Source organism: Boleophthalmus pectinirostris, unplaced genomic scaffold, assembly GCF_026225935.1.
Source record: "Boleophthalmus pectinirostris isolate CB_2022bp ecotype Guang Dong unplaced genomic scaffold, ASM2622593v1 HiC_scaffold_15, whole genome shotgun sequence".
NCBI lineage: Eukaryota > Metazoa > Chordata > Actinopteri > Gobiiformes > Gobiidae > Boleophthalmus > Boleophthalmus pectinirostris.
The window spans coordinates 10,027,183-10,040,637 of record NW_026571070.1 but is presented as its reverse complement, the minus strand read 5'-3'; the positions used below and the strand labels follow the sequence as shown (position 1 = coordinate 10,040,637).

At 36.1% G+C, this 13,455-nt stretch overlaps 2 protein-coding genes across 4 annotated transcripts in view; both read right to left on the bottom strand.

Moving 5' to 3' along the window:
- LOC110158656 (copine-3-like) overlaps nt 1-5,687 on the bottom strand; it is a 29,892-nt gene extending 24,205 nt beyond the window's left edge. For both annotated transcript variants that reach the window (XM_020923168.2, XM_020923169.2), the window contains exons 1-2: nt 5,576-5,687; nt 3,414-3,545 (exon numbers count right to left, since the gene is read on the bottom strand). In XM_020923168.2, coding sequence (XP_020778827.2) covers nt 3,414-3,545 — 132 coding nt within the window. In that variant the 5' untranslated portion in view covers nt 5,576-5,687. The remainder of the gene's footprint in view (nt 1-3,413; nt 3,546-5,575) is intronic.
- A 1,613-nt stretch (nt 5,688-7,300) lies between these two features.
- The window catches only part of LOC110158658 (copine-3-like), a 28,587-nt gene continuing 22,432 nt past the window's right edge, over nt 7,301-13,455 (bottom strand). The window contains exon 16 of one of the 2 annotated variants that reach the window (XM_020923171.2): nt 7,301-11,840. In XM_020923171.2, the coding sequence (XP_020778830.2) occupies nt 11,697-11,840 (144 nt within the window). In that variant the 3' untranslated portion in view covers nt 7,301-11,696. The remainder of the gene's footprint in view (nt 11,841-13,455) is intronic. The other variant, XM_055150889.1, reaches the window with a different exon arrangement.

Here is a 13,455-nt window from a genome sequence, read left to right as displayed (position 1 = left end):
AGCGGAGCTTCCTGAAGGCAGGGTTCCCACTCTTTTTCACTGACAAAAGTTTTAATTTCAAGACTTTCATGACCTAAAGTCAATTTTCCATGATTTTACAGCACCTACATGTGTAGAATTGATCATACTTTTAGAGGTCTAAATATGAAATGTTAACACTTTCCACTCACCTTATGGTTTGGTTTTATAGTTTTTTAACTTTCAAAATATTGTCAGTGCATTTATTGTCGTCTCTTTTAAACAAAAGGTGCATACGTTCAGAAATAATCACAATAGCCTAATGAGAACTTAACAGAACGCTGTAGTTATGTGAAACAGATACAAAATTACATGACTTTCCAGGCCTGGAAAATGACATTCAATTTCCATGACTGTGGTAAACCTGTGAGGGTGGAGATTTGTTGTGTCTGCTGAGCCTTTTCACATGTTAATGACTGATCTGGTCTAAGGTAGAAATCACATTCATTTACACAAAGACAGACTGAAATCTTTCCACAATATAAATTTCCATCACAGTAATAAGACTTATTACATTATAGTTTATGGTATTTTAAAGGAAGGATTTTCCATATGACTTGTATTATACGGGTCATTGCCTGCCACGCCTTCATCAGTGTTATCTTTTATCTTTATTACTCGTTTAGGATGTAGATGAAAACATACTACTACTTTACAACAGAAGTGTCCCAATACTAAAATTTCAAAGTCGATTTCGATACTACGGAATAGACTTGATACTCAATACTGACTCCAATACCACAATGATAATAATAAACACTCTTTATCAGAGTACTTTCTTTTATATTCCCTTGTGTCTTATACTTGTTCTGATACAGCTCAAGGTCACGCTAAAACTATTCAGGAAAGTTCATTTCTGTCTTGTGAATGGGACTTTTTTCAGTATTGCTCAAATGAGTTTCGATACTGGTTTTAGTATTGATCGATTAGTATCTGATTTTCAGTACTTTTGACAACTTTACTTTACATTTTAATTTCACCTTTTCTCACTATTTTTTGGTCTCTCTTAAATGACACTCTGAGATTAGTAGCAAAAAAAACCCAAAACTTTAAACTGAAGTATAAAAAGAACAATACTTGGTGGAGAACTTATTGCTTTACCTTGAATGACTTCTCTATCTCCATAAAGACAAATAGACAACTCGACCAGGCCTTATTACAGGCCAGTACATGTTTTTGATTCAATAAAGGCATCTGGAAATGCATAAATGCAAAACAGAGGATTTTAAAGTTACACAGTGTCCAGTGGTGTTGTATACAAATTAAGTTTAGTAATGGTCTATAAACAATTTTGTGATGTTTGGAGGGCAGATAGTCTGAAATCTCAAGAAAAAAATACAAAATTGACCTAAACAACACATTTCCATGAGCCTGTGATCATTACCAAATATCAAATATCCAATAGCTTTCATGGTCTTATTTAGGAGTTTGATTTTCAACTAAAAAGGTGAAAGTGACTAAATGAGAAACTGCTGGGAAACGCTAGCTGCTTGTGACTGTAAAATTATTTGAGAGGAACTTGTTTAACTTGTTAGCTCAAACTAAGTCAGCCCTTTATGATCAGATTGTGATAAAATAAAGCTCAGATTAAAGTCTAACTTGAGTAACAATGCTTCAGACAGAACAGTGCCTCTAGTTAGCATCACATCCCAGAAAATGTTGATGACATCAGCTGCAAAGTGTCAGGTGTAAAATGCAGCACACTGCAGTATCAGTATCAGTGTGGACTCAGACCTGAATCAGCCTCTGAATCTGAGCCAATTTAAAACTGCAGCAGGAACAGGAGCAGGAGCACTGCAGTGAACCGCACTCTGCTTCACAACAAAGACTTCAACTAAAGAATCTGGGGGGAAAAAAAATAATATGAAAATTCTCCTCTTAATGAATGAATTCTGCTCCTTTGCTTCTCTGATTCTACCTGGACATGTGTAAATTATAGGTCGGGATTTCACAATATCCAGTTTCAATGCTATGATAAATATGAAAACACCAATTGATTAGAATGTAAAGATGTAACAATTGTTGTATTTATGAGGACCCCCTTGAAAACGAGATGGTGATACATCTCAAGGGGCTTAACCTCCAAACAAATAAATTCAAATTCAAACAATAACCGAAATATCGTGATATCGTATCGTCAAAAGTCTCACAATAATAGGGCTGTCACAGTATATCGAATCACAAGTTCCTTTGCTAAAATGCATGGTTTTAACAGTAGTAGTGACAGTTCACGGCTGCTCTTGAGGAGGCCACCAAGTACGAGTGTAACAGAGATGTTTGTTACCGCAGGACTGAACACTTTGCAAGCTCCACTAAGAATTTTAACATACAGTTTTAGAATGAACCAATCAGACAATGAAGTAATAATGTCACTAACAAATATGAGATTCAGTGCAATAAGAAATCAATCCAATATGTGGAGACACTGGTATGGTTGTCTTTTAAAAACATAAAGGTTTGTTGTTTTGTAATGTCATTGTCTTTAATACGGTTAAGCAAAATCTGGGCTTTTTATTGTCTTTTAGCAGACAAAACTTCTTATGTGAAGATTTCCTCGTCTTTGCTTCTCAACAGCAAATCAAGTAATCCAAAGTATTCAGATTACATTACTCACCTTAAGTAATTTAATGGTTTACGTTACAAACTACATTTTGGGGCATGTAATCTGTAATCTGTAGGGGAATACATTTTTAAAGTAACCTTCCCAACACTGTTGATAGGATCTCGCGGTCCAAATATAATTATATCGCGGGCCAAATTTGTCCCCTGGGCCTGAGTCTGACATGTCTGGTGTAGAGAGTCAGTATAAAGCGTTGTTTTGAAAGATATAGAGCTCCCGAATTAATGAATTATGCATTAAATTTGGTTTGTTTTAATTCATATTTGGTCTCTTATATATACAGTAAATCATAAGTGAAATTGTAAATGCAAACTTGTCATTCATACGCTGCTTTTCTTTCTTGGAAATCTGTCGTTGTTTAATAGGGTTTGGCTTTACTTTTTAATTAAGCCTAATCCCTTTCGGTCATGATCCATGGGGTTGGAGTCTATGTTTTGTTTTGTTTTGTAGTGACGGAAAATGACCGAATAAACTACTACTAATATAGGTCACATCTCTGGAGAGGCGAGCCCATTCACAGTAAGAATGCATGTTTTGTATGGTGTTTTTAAGCTACAGACATTGTAATATGTCTTAATAATCTTTCGAGGCAGCTAGAAAAGTTACATAGATCAACTTTAAACGTAAGTATCTTTTAACTGATCTTATTGGTTTTTGTTTTAAAGTCTAATTATGATACTTGCATCTATAATTATAATTTTGCTCATCACAGCAGTCTGTAGGAAGTTGTAGACATGATGTAAGTGTATTTTCAGTGTGTGGTATTTTCACTGACCTCGTACCACCGATTCTCTGAGCTGTTCATTAACAGAACACACAGAGGGTCGGACTTGGAGCCGATGTCTTTGTCCAGGAGATTCTCACAGGAAACCGTCAGCTCCACCTTCGTCACACACTGCGTCGCCATCTTTAAGACAAAAACACACAAAAGGAGAACGAATAAGCCCGCTTGTTTTCAGATAACGTCACAAACCAGGTCACTAGAGTGTGTAACTTTTCTGGTGGAGGGTCCATCACCTGCTTGTTTTTTCCATGGATATGTCATTGCTCTGCCTGGAATGTTCCACAGTATTTAATTAATTAAACACCTCTATTTTACATTTATTCAATTACAGATGGTTTTATAGCTCAAAAATACCAACAAAAAAAGGCATTCTGACTGTGAGCCAGGTCACCTGTCCACAGATCTGACTCGTAACTTGATCTGGTTTGGTGTCCACGAAAATAAAAAGAACAAACATTCAAGACAAAGCAATAACATTCGAAGTAGAGGAGAATTTGACGAATCCTTTACCTAAAAAGTTACACAATGCACCATTTTATCGCCGTTTTACTTTGCATCTTTGAGATTGATTGGTGATAATGGGGAGTGTCAGTTTCATTTTGGTCCTACTACTATTACTACAACTACTGGAGCTTCACTGTGCTGCAGAGAGAAAATAAGAGAAAAAGCGATGACTATTGAGCTAAAGCAAATTTTGTGGTGTGGTTGGATAAACCAAAAAAGACAGGTAGGCTTGTTGTTACTATAAAAAAAATATGCAAGTTAAACAATTGAGCTTTTTATTTTTGTGACAACACCATAAACTCTAAATAAATACTGGCTCTTTTTTATTTCACAATGCAAAAACAAACAACATTGCCTTTTGAGCAAATACATGGAAGTGATCCAAGAATGGTTGTAGTAAGTCGGCTAATAATTAAATAATGTGATCTTTATTGCTCCATAAACGGGACAGATTACATTTTTTACGATAACAAAAATTAAACTGTGTGATAAATTATAGACTTAAAGGTGCATTACGTAACTTTTCTGGTGGAGGGTCCAACAAAAGCTTTTCTCTGTTGTCTGGAATGTTTCACAGTATGGCATTAAACCTTTCTATCTTCATGGAGACCAAACCAGACCAAGATACAGGTCAGATCTGCGGAGAGGCAACCCCGCTCACAGTCAGAACGCCTGCTTTTCTATGCATTTTTGAGCTATAAAACCATCTGTAATTTGATAAACGTAAAGTAGAGGTATTTAATGCCATACTGCGGAACATTCCAGGCAAAGCAATGTCATACAGTATCCATAGAAACAAGTGTAACACCAGTAAATGTGGTATCCAGTATCCATTGGTCACCAGTGTCTCATGGTCCTTCCTTCAACCAGCGCAGTACACAGGGACACAACGCAGATATAATTAAGGGTTAACGGATGTGCACCAAAATTAGAACCAATTAGACTGTTAATGACCAGATGCGCACCCGTTACACAAGCAAGCGACAGACAGTAAATTCTGGACAGACAGCACAGACAAAATAAATAATATAACGACCAAATTCCCACCAAATGTTTAGAAATGTATGTATTTATATCGTAAAAAGCCTTGTTAACTCTTAAGATATGATTACAAATACAAAAGACAAGTTATTGGACTCTGAATTGTGAAAATATACGTAACGAAATGGCAGTAATGGCCTCCAAATAGTAAATTTACAACAACAAAACAACTGTATCTTCACAATATCTTCATAAACGCTTTGTGAGGCCATTTCTTGTGACATGTGCTAATCAAAAACCTTAAGATAACTCCACAACTTCTTCCATACATTACGTAAATAAAGCACACGCCCTGTAATAGCGCGTAAACTAATAGTTGTCAAAATGTTGTAACTAAACTACGAAGATTGCTGTTAAATTTTAAGACAAAATCACTACATTTTAGCCGCAGCTTGAGGAAATATTTGCCCAATCTGTGAGTGTTTGCAGTGTTAGTAGTGGAAAATATGACAACAGGAACAAGAAAGTAGCAGGAGGGTGGAAAGAGTGAAAGCTACAGAAAACAAATTTTACACAACACAGCGGGCTAACAGGAACTAAAAGGGTAACATCGGATGACAGTAACATGCCGATTCGTGAATATAACGTGAATTAAAATGTATGCATACCGTTCGAAGTGTGTCGAAGTCCAGATAATTGGAAGATTAGTAATGGGGCGAGAGTTTTGAGCTTCAGAAAATCCAACCCCACGAGAAGAGGCGAGGACTGTGCGCGGTGACGTCAGAGAGGGGACGCGCTGCGTACGGATCACACTCAAAAAAAAAATAAAATAAAATAAAGATCACAAGAGAGTCTATCAGAAAACCAGCTTCTGTTTTTGTTACAACAATACATTTACGAAATATTTTTTAATTAATAAGACTTGTGAGTTGTCATTTCCGAAATTCCGCTTAAACACATATCGTCTGGGCTCATTCTGTCTCAGCGTTGAATAAACTGTCACCCATGTGTTTTGGGAATGCTCATACACTCAAATCTAGAATAGAAAGCTTAATACAAACGTACAATTTAATATAAAACATGTTATTTTTGGTGTCTTTGAGAAAGATATTCTTGAAAAAAAATATGTGTTGAACTCAATCCTAATCTTATCAAAATTTCATATCCATTGCTGTAAATTTTCTAGTCAGAAACCCAAATTTGTTGTATTTCAGTCCCTCTTGTCCTCTTATATAAATTCTCTAAATTACTGCACAAATCCCAAAGCCATGAAAACAAAAGCAGTCGGATGGAATTTGAAATAATAAAATGTGAATGTATTTATTATTTTTCTGCATTTGTATAATGCATAATGCAGATATTGTGCATGCTGAGCCCTGTGAATAGGAATTCTTAAGCCTCTAGCAATGTTATTGTTTATACCATTATGTATTACATTGTATTTTTGAAGAAAAAAAAAACACTCCATAAAAAAAAGAACCAAAATTAAATTAAAAAAATTAAATAAAAAAATTCAAATGTTATTATATTGATAACACTGTTTTTACAGGGTCTCTTTTTAAACTGCTCCACTGTTTTATGCTATAACTGGGGTGACTAGAATTTCAAAATCAAAAACTGGGACACTCCCGGTTTGTAACGGTTGGCAATAATAAAATTGTGAAACAAGTGCGTAATTAAAGGAAATTGCTATGTACTCGTCCCATTCATGGTTTATTCACGGCTAACATGTGAGTCAGTATGGTCATATTTTCTTTGTGTTTTGGTGATTCATTAAGCAGCTTTTCTGTATTTTACCTAAACAACAATTTATGCCTTTCTTTAATGTTGGCAGGTGTCAGATTTGTCAAAAATAGGGACAACTGGGACATTTACTTGTATAAAACTGAGACAAATCACTGGTTTTGCATAAATCTGCTGGGACAGAGGACACAGGACTCAAAACTGGGACTGTCCTTGGTAAACAGGGATGTCTGATCACTCTAACTATAATGTATAGATATAGTGCACTAAAACTAGTCTCACAGTATTTAAAGGTGCACGCTGTAACTTTATTGGAATGTTTCACAGTATTAAATTTATGTATTTTTTAAATGTTTTTTATCAAAGAATACCCTAGAAAACATTTATTCTTACCATATGTATGTGATTTTTACTCTGAACAGGATCATCTCTCCACCGATCTTACCTGTAACTTGTTCTGGCAGAGTCCAATTTGTTTCCATGGCAATACATATTTAATGTCATACTGTCTAGAAATTTTCAGGTGAAGCAATGGCGGCAAATAACCTCCGCCGGTACCTTGGAAGTCGCATTCACAGTTTAACAATTTAACATAAAATGATAACAAAGACAAAACTGAGGAACACATAACCCAAATAATACAGAAATACTTTAAGTACTGTTAATATTTATTATCTTTATAAAACATTTGACGCCATACAATATTTCTGAAAATCACATTTCATTTTAAGAGCAGTATTTTACAAAATTCTAGTCATTTTAAATTTGCCTTTACAATAGATTGTATATCGGCGACATAACAGCTCATTTAGACGCCTTATGTAAAACAGGACAATGCAATGCCATAACAGTAATAACAGTGCAGACAAAAAACATGTAAAAGTCTTATATTATGCGAAATGGACACTTGAGAGATTTAAGTCATGTTATAATAATGTTACCTCATCAGAAACATACCTGGAGATACTTTTTTCATTCACACGTTTCATTTTTTAAAAAGTTTTTTATTAGTCTGTCATCTCCAAAGGGCTGTTTTAACTTGTGACAACTTGAAAATTACCGTTTCTTGACAACAAGCTGCCTTTTATTTTTTGGTGAGTAAAGATTGGGAAATCGTAGTGATGTTTAAAAACACTAGGGCTGGGTATCATTAAGAAGTTGTCGATACGATACATACTTCGATACATACGATACACTTCTCAATACAATGAGCTTTTGATTCAATATGATATATTTCACACTGATTCGACACAGTTCAGTGAAAAAAAGGCTTGATCATGGCTGTGATACTGAAAGTCCACTAAGTTTGTGCGAAGTTAATATGAAAAACACAAATTTTACTTATCAAAACAGTGTAAATGTCAACACTTTTGTAGCTTTTACACAAAATAATTTAGTAAAATATAACAAAAATTACTCTTGGCGATATATCGATACAGCAGCTCACGATATCGATACTGTATCATCAAATTAAACGATACGATATATCGATAGTGGAGCACTTCATGGCATCACAAGTTGGAACAGAGTGATTTCTGTTTGAGAGAAAACATAAACACAACCTAAAAATGCAGGACTTGTGAGTTAAACACGTGTGAAAGAAACAAAACAAATACAACTTCACGTATGTTTTTGACAAGGAAACAACATTATAACAAATCAGAAAACAGCGGAATATGAGCCCTTTATAAAACATTTAAAAGTTAATACTTACGGTGTGGAGTTTTTCATTCAATATTATTATTTCTAATGTAAACAAGCACATATTTTGAGAGTTTAAGCTCCACAGTGCTGGTCATCAGTCATAGAGGATACAAGGTCAAATATTACAGCAAATATTATTGTTAAGAAGTAATAAAAACAAGAAATATCCCAGCACCATAACCAGAAAAAGCATTGTATTCAAAACAGTTGAGAATCAATAAGGCTTTTGATTGTGCTGAACAATATAAAAAACTGAAGCTGTTTTTTGAAGCAGCATTTAAAAGGTCATATAAACATTTACATTTAAAAAGTGCAACATAAAAAATGTACTTAAGTTACTTGGCTTTTAGTATAATAATTGGCACTTTACTATATTTGGATTAGCTTTTTATAATCTATTTGTAATTTTCCACAAATTACTCTTTAATATTTCATTTAATTCTAGGGCTATTAAGATTTTGATTGGTTAAGACAGCAAAAAAAAAAAAAAACTGCCAACAACAAGTATTAAAAATGTAAATAAATAAAATAAAAATGTAGAGTAAAAACAAAAAAATGTTAATGCTTTAGCTTAGGAACAACATATTAATAGCTAGTTAATAGTAAAATGCATAATAAGTGCTTAATTACCGTATTTTCCGCACTATAGGGTGCACTTAAAAGCCTTTAATTTCATCCAAAAATGACTGTGCGCCTTATAATCCAAGAGCGCCTTATATATGAATTTATTCGGGTGTCTTAGTTCGACTTTAGTAAACTACAAAGCCGCACTTGCAGCATTACGGCTCCCATAGTCAGGAGCATCGCGGAGTAATACATACTGTGATTCCTTTTAATATCAAAATGCACCTGTCAAGAGACGCTTACAGCGCCCACTTTAAACTCAACTCAAACTGAAATAAAGTGAAAGTGCGAGCTGCGTGGGAGCAGTGGATGAGAGAAGGAGAACACACATTCACCAAGACAGAGAGCGCCGAGCGACTTACCCCACGATCTGCCAACGGATCGTGGACGCCTGGGCTAAGGATCAGTATCAACTGTGGTCCGAGCTTTCACCAAGACCAGAATCATCACTGAACTGCCAGGGAACATTAACCACACTGACTTGGATAATGACGAGAGGGATGTGGGCGAGCTGAACGCCATAATCACCCAACTGTTTGAACAATTATGAGTTACTGTGAATACACTAACAATTTAGTGTCTCAGACAGTATTTTTTTTTGCGCATTACAATTGAACAAAGTTGAGAGTTATTGTGAACGAGTTAAATAAAGTTTGACTGACTTATCTAACCGTTGTGTTTTGTTTAATGCGCCTTACAGTCCGGTGCGGTTTATATGTGAAAAAAGTCTGAAAATAGACCATTCATTCAATAATCCAGAGCGCCTTATAGTGCGCAAAATACGGTACATCTTTATTAGTATTTATAAAGTACTTTCCTCCATGCATTTTTGTTTAAGGCTGTATTTTGCAAGTACTAATCCATTAATAACTATTTTCTTCCCATTAAAGTAGTGGAAATTACAATAGATGTTTGCGCATACACTGGAATCTTAATAAGCATTAATAAGTGTTTAATTAATGCCAAGTAATAGCTAAGTAACAGCTAATTATCAACCCACCTAGTTAGCTATTAATATGTGGTCCCTAAACTTAAGTATTATCAAAAAAATCTTCAGGTAAACATGCAGAGTTTAAGTTTTTAAAAAGTTAGGCCACATTACTGATAGTTATTTAGTAGTCATTTGGACATTTCCACTGTATTTCCATAAAGCTGTTCATGTTAAAGCCTCACTGTGTAACTTTTTAGCGAAAAATAGGCAAAAATAAAAGCAGGATTTAGTTTTTTTGTACACTGGAAAACCCCAAAAACATGTGTCCTATTGTTGTTCCTTTGGCTATAATATTCCACAGTATGACATAAAGTATGGTTTTAACTTTCTATTCGCAAGGAAAAGAGAAAGCAGCTCCAGAAAGTTACACAGTGTTGCTTTAATGAAAGGTATTTTATCATTTCCAAAAGGCCAAACTAGTGTCCCAACTTTTTTTTTTAACTGTAGATTTGTCGTTGCTTGTGGAGGTATTTGTGTTGTTTTAAGAGCGAGTTAGAAAAGTCCATATTGTGTCTAGACCAGTTTAGTCTAGTTCTAGTTTATTCCAGGCTAAGGACTTGTTTAGTTTTGAGAGTAGTGTTGTTTTTTCATGTTTTATCAAATGCCATGATTATCTTCCAGTTTACTCTTTATTTAGACGTGGTCTGGCCATGCATATAGTCCTGGTGTAGTCCTGGTGTAGTCCTAATATAGTCTTGGTGTAGTCTTGATCTAGTCCCGGTGTATTTCCGGTGTAGTTCTGATATAGTCTTGGTGTAGTCCTGATGCAGTCCTAATATAGTCCTGGTGTAATGCTGATATAGACCTGGTGTGGTCCTGGCGTGGTTCTAGTGTAGCCTTGGTGTAGTTCTGGTGTAGTCCTGATCTAGCCCTGGTGTAGTCCTAATACAGTCCTGGGGTAGTCCTGATGTAGTCCTGGTGTAGTCCTGATCTAGTCCCGGTGTATTTCCGGTGTAGTCCTGGTGTAGTTCTGATATAGTCTTGGTGTAGTCCTGGTGTAGTCCTGATCTAGTCCCGGTGTATTTCCAGTGTAGTCCTGGTGTAGTTCTGATATAGTCTTGGTGTAGTCCTGGTGTAGTCCCGATTTAGTCCTGATTTAGACCTGACAGAGTCCTGATAGAGTCCTGATGTAGTCCTGGAGTGGTCCTAGAGTGGTCCTGGAGTGGTCCTTTTGTAGTCCTGATATAATCCTGGTGTGGTCTTGATGTAGTCCTGATGTAGTCCTGGTGTGGTCCTGGTGTAGTCCTGATGTGGTCCTGGTGTAGTCCTGATGTAGTCCTGATGTGGTCCTGGTGTAGTCCTGGTGTAGTCCTGGTGTAGTCCTGGTGTAGTCCTGATATAGTTCTGGTGTAGTCCTGGTGTAGTCCTGGTGTAGTTCTGGTGTAGTCCTGGTGTAGTCCTGACGTAGTCCTGATGTAGTCCTGGTGTAGTCCTGATATAGTTCTGGTGTAGTCCTGGTGTAGTCCTGACGTAGTCCTGATGTAGTCCTGGTGTAGTCCTGGTGTAGTCCTGACATAGTCCTGATGTAATCCTGATGTAGTCCTGATGTAGTGATGATGTGGTCCTGGTGTAGTCCTGGTGTAGTTCTGATTTAGTTTTGCTTTACTCCTGGCCTACCCCTGGTCTAGTCCTGCTGTGGTCTAGTCCGAGTCCTGTTCCAGTCCCAGTCTAGTCCTAATCTCCCACATTCCAGAGCCATTGTGTGATCTTTTGTGTAGGATGTTAGTTTAAGCAGACAGACTCTGGTCCGTCAGAGGGTCGGCTGGTGCGTCGCTGCTGTTTGGGGGCCTCAGACTCATCGCACTGAAGAAACTTGTGACTTGTCCTGGTACTTCTGCCAAAACGCTCTGAGCCAACATTTCAGGAGGACCCTAAAGAAAAAGAAAAGTTTAGAAAAAAAAAATTAAATAAAAAATACACAGTACAGAGCCAGAGGTGGGTAGAACTTAGTTATATTTAGTCACTTTTTACAGAAATTCCACTTGAGTTAACGTTTTGTTTACTCTTTCCACTGTGAGTACATCTATAATATCTATAATTTACAACTTTATGTTAACAATATAAAAGATTTAAACATTCTTCTTCTCATTTTTGTGGTCTATCATTGGAAGTAACAATTTTTGTGCATTATTTAAGGTTTTATACGTATGATTTCATTAACTTCAAATTACAAAGCTGGTGTTATGTTCAGGTAGTTACTTGAGTATTTTCCCAAAAATACATTTAAACTGTTATTTTAGTAATTTGTTAGACCACTACTTTTTTTTAAACTTTTTTTTTTTTAAGTAAAGTTACTTTTACTTGAGTACAATTCTAGCCTAATCTACCCACCTCTGTATATTGCACTTTTCATTATATCTAAAATCATTTTCATTCACACGCAGCCAAGGTGGGTTAAGTGTACTGCCCATAGACACAACAGCGGTTTGCGTAGATGATAGTGGGTATTGAACCACCAACCCAGTGGTTCTCAAACTGTGGTCTGAGTACTAGGAGCAGGCACCATTAAAAAGATCACAGTAGATAAGGTAAACTTAAAGTTCAAGTTTAGGTCAAGATCGTCTCTTCGTCTGACCTGGACTGAATAAAATCATGAAAGGGACAGTCTGGAATTTTGGATATAGAGCCTCATTTCCTAGTGAGTCAGAGTGTTGGAGACGTGTGGAGACACTTTTTAAATATTCCATCCAGTCCTTGTATTTGCAGAGGTCGCTAGTGCTAGGCTACCACATGTCGATGGCCATAGTTATCCTGCCACTAAAAACGGTCTTACCCACTCCACAAAACACCCGAAGCAAATCTATCATTACATCAGACTGTCGATGTAAATGTCTGTGTTGATAGAATAATTTTAGAAGTAAATCCAACCTTGCATTTGAAGGATTTATGTCTGAGCAACAGCAGCGAGTTGTACTTCCTGATAGAAAGTTTGGCAGCGACGAACTGATATATGAGAAAATAGTCCCTCAACATGCAACGATTCATGCGATTCAAGGTTAATTTTACTTCTAAAATGATTCTATCAACACAGACGTTCACATCAACAGTCTGGCGTAATAACAGATTTTCTTCGGGTGTTTTGTGGAGTGGGTAAGACTGTTTTTAGTGGCGGGGAAACTATGGCCATTGACATGCACTAGTCTAGCACCAGCGACCTCTGCAAATACAAGGACTGGATGTATGTACAAAATTCTGGACTGTCCCTTTAACTTTTGTCCTGTGGGTTTTACTGTTGTTTGATATTTAAAACTTTGGGTTAGTCCATATTTCCCATCCGTTTGGAAGTATACTCAAACTCCAACACAACTTAAGCATGTACATTTTATGAATAGATGGAATGTTTCCTACAATAATATTTTTTTCGTTTATACCACAGGAATGACATGCTGGATGAAACCAATCTTCTGCAATGGTTGGTTGTCGCAAAAAAATAACACCCACTCCAAGAATGATGAAAATATTAAAGTGGAACTAAACACTAAATCT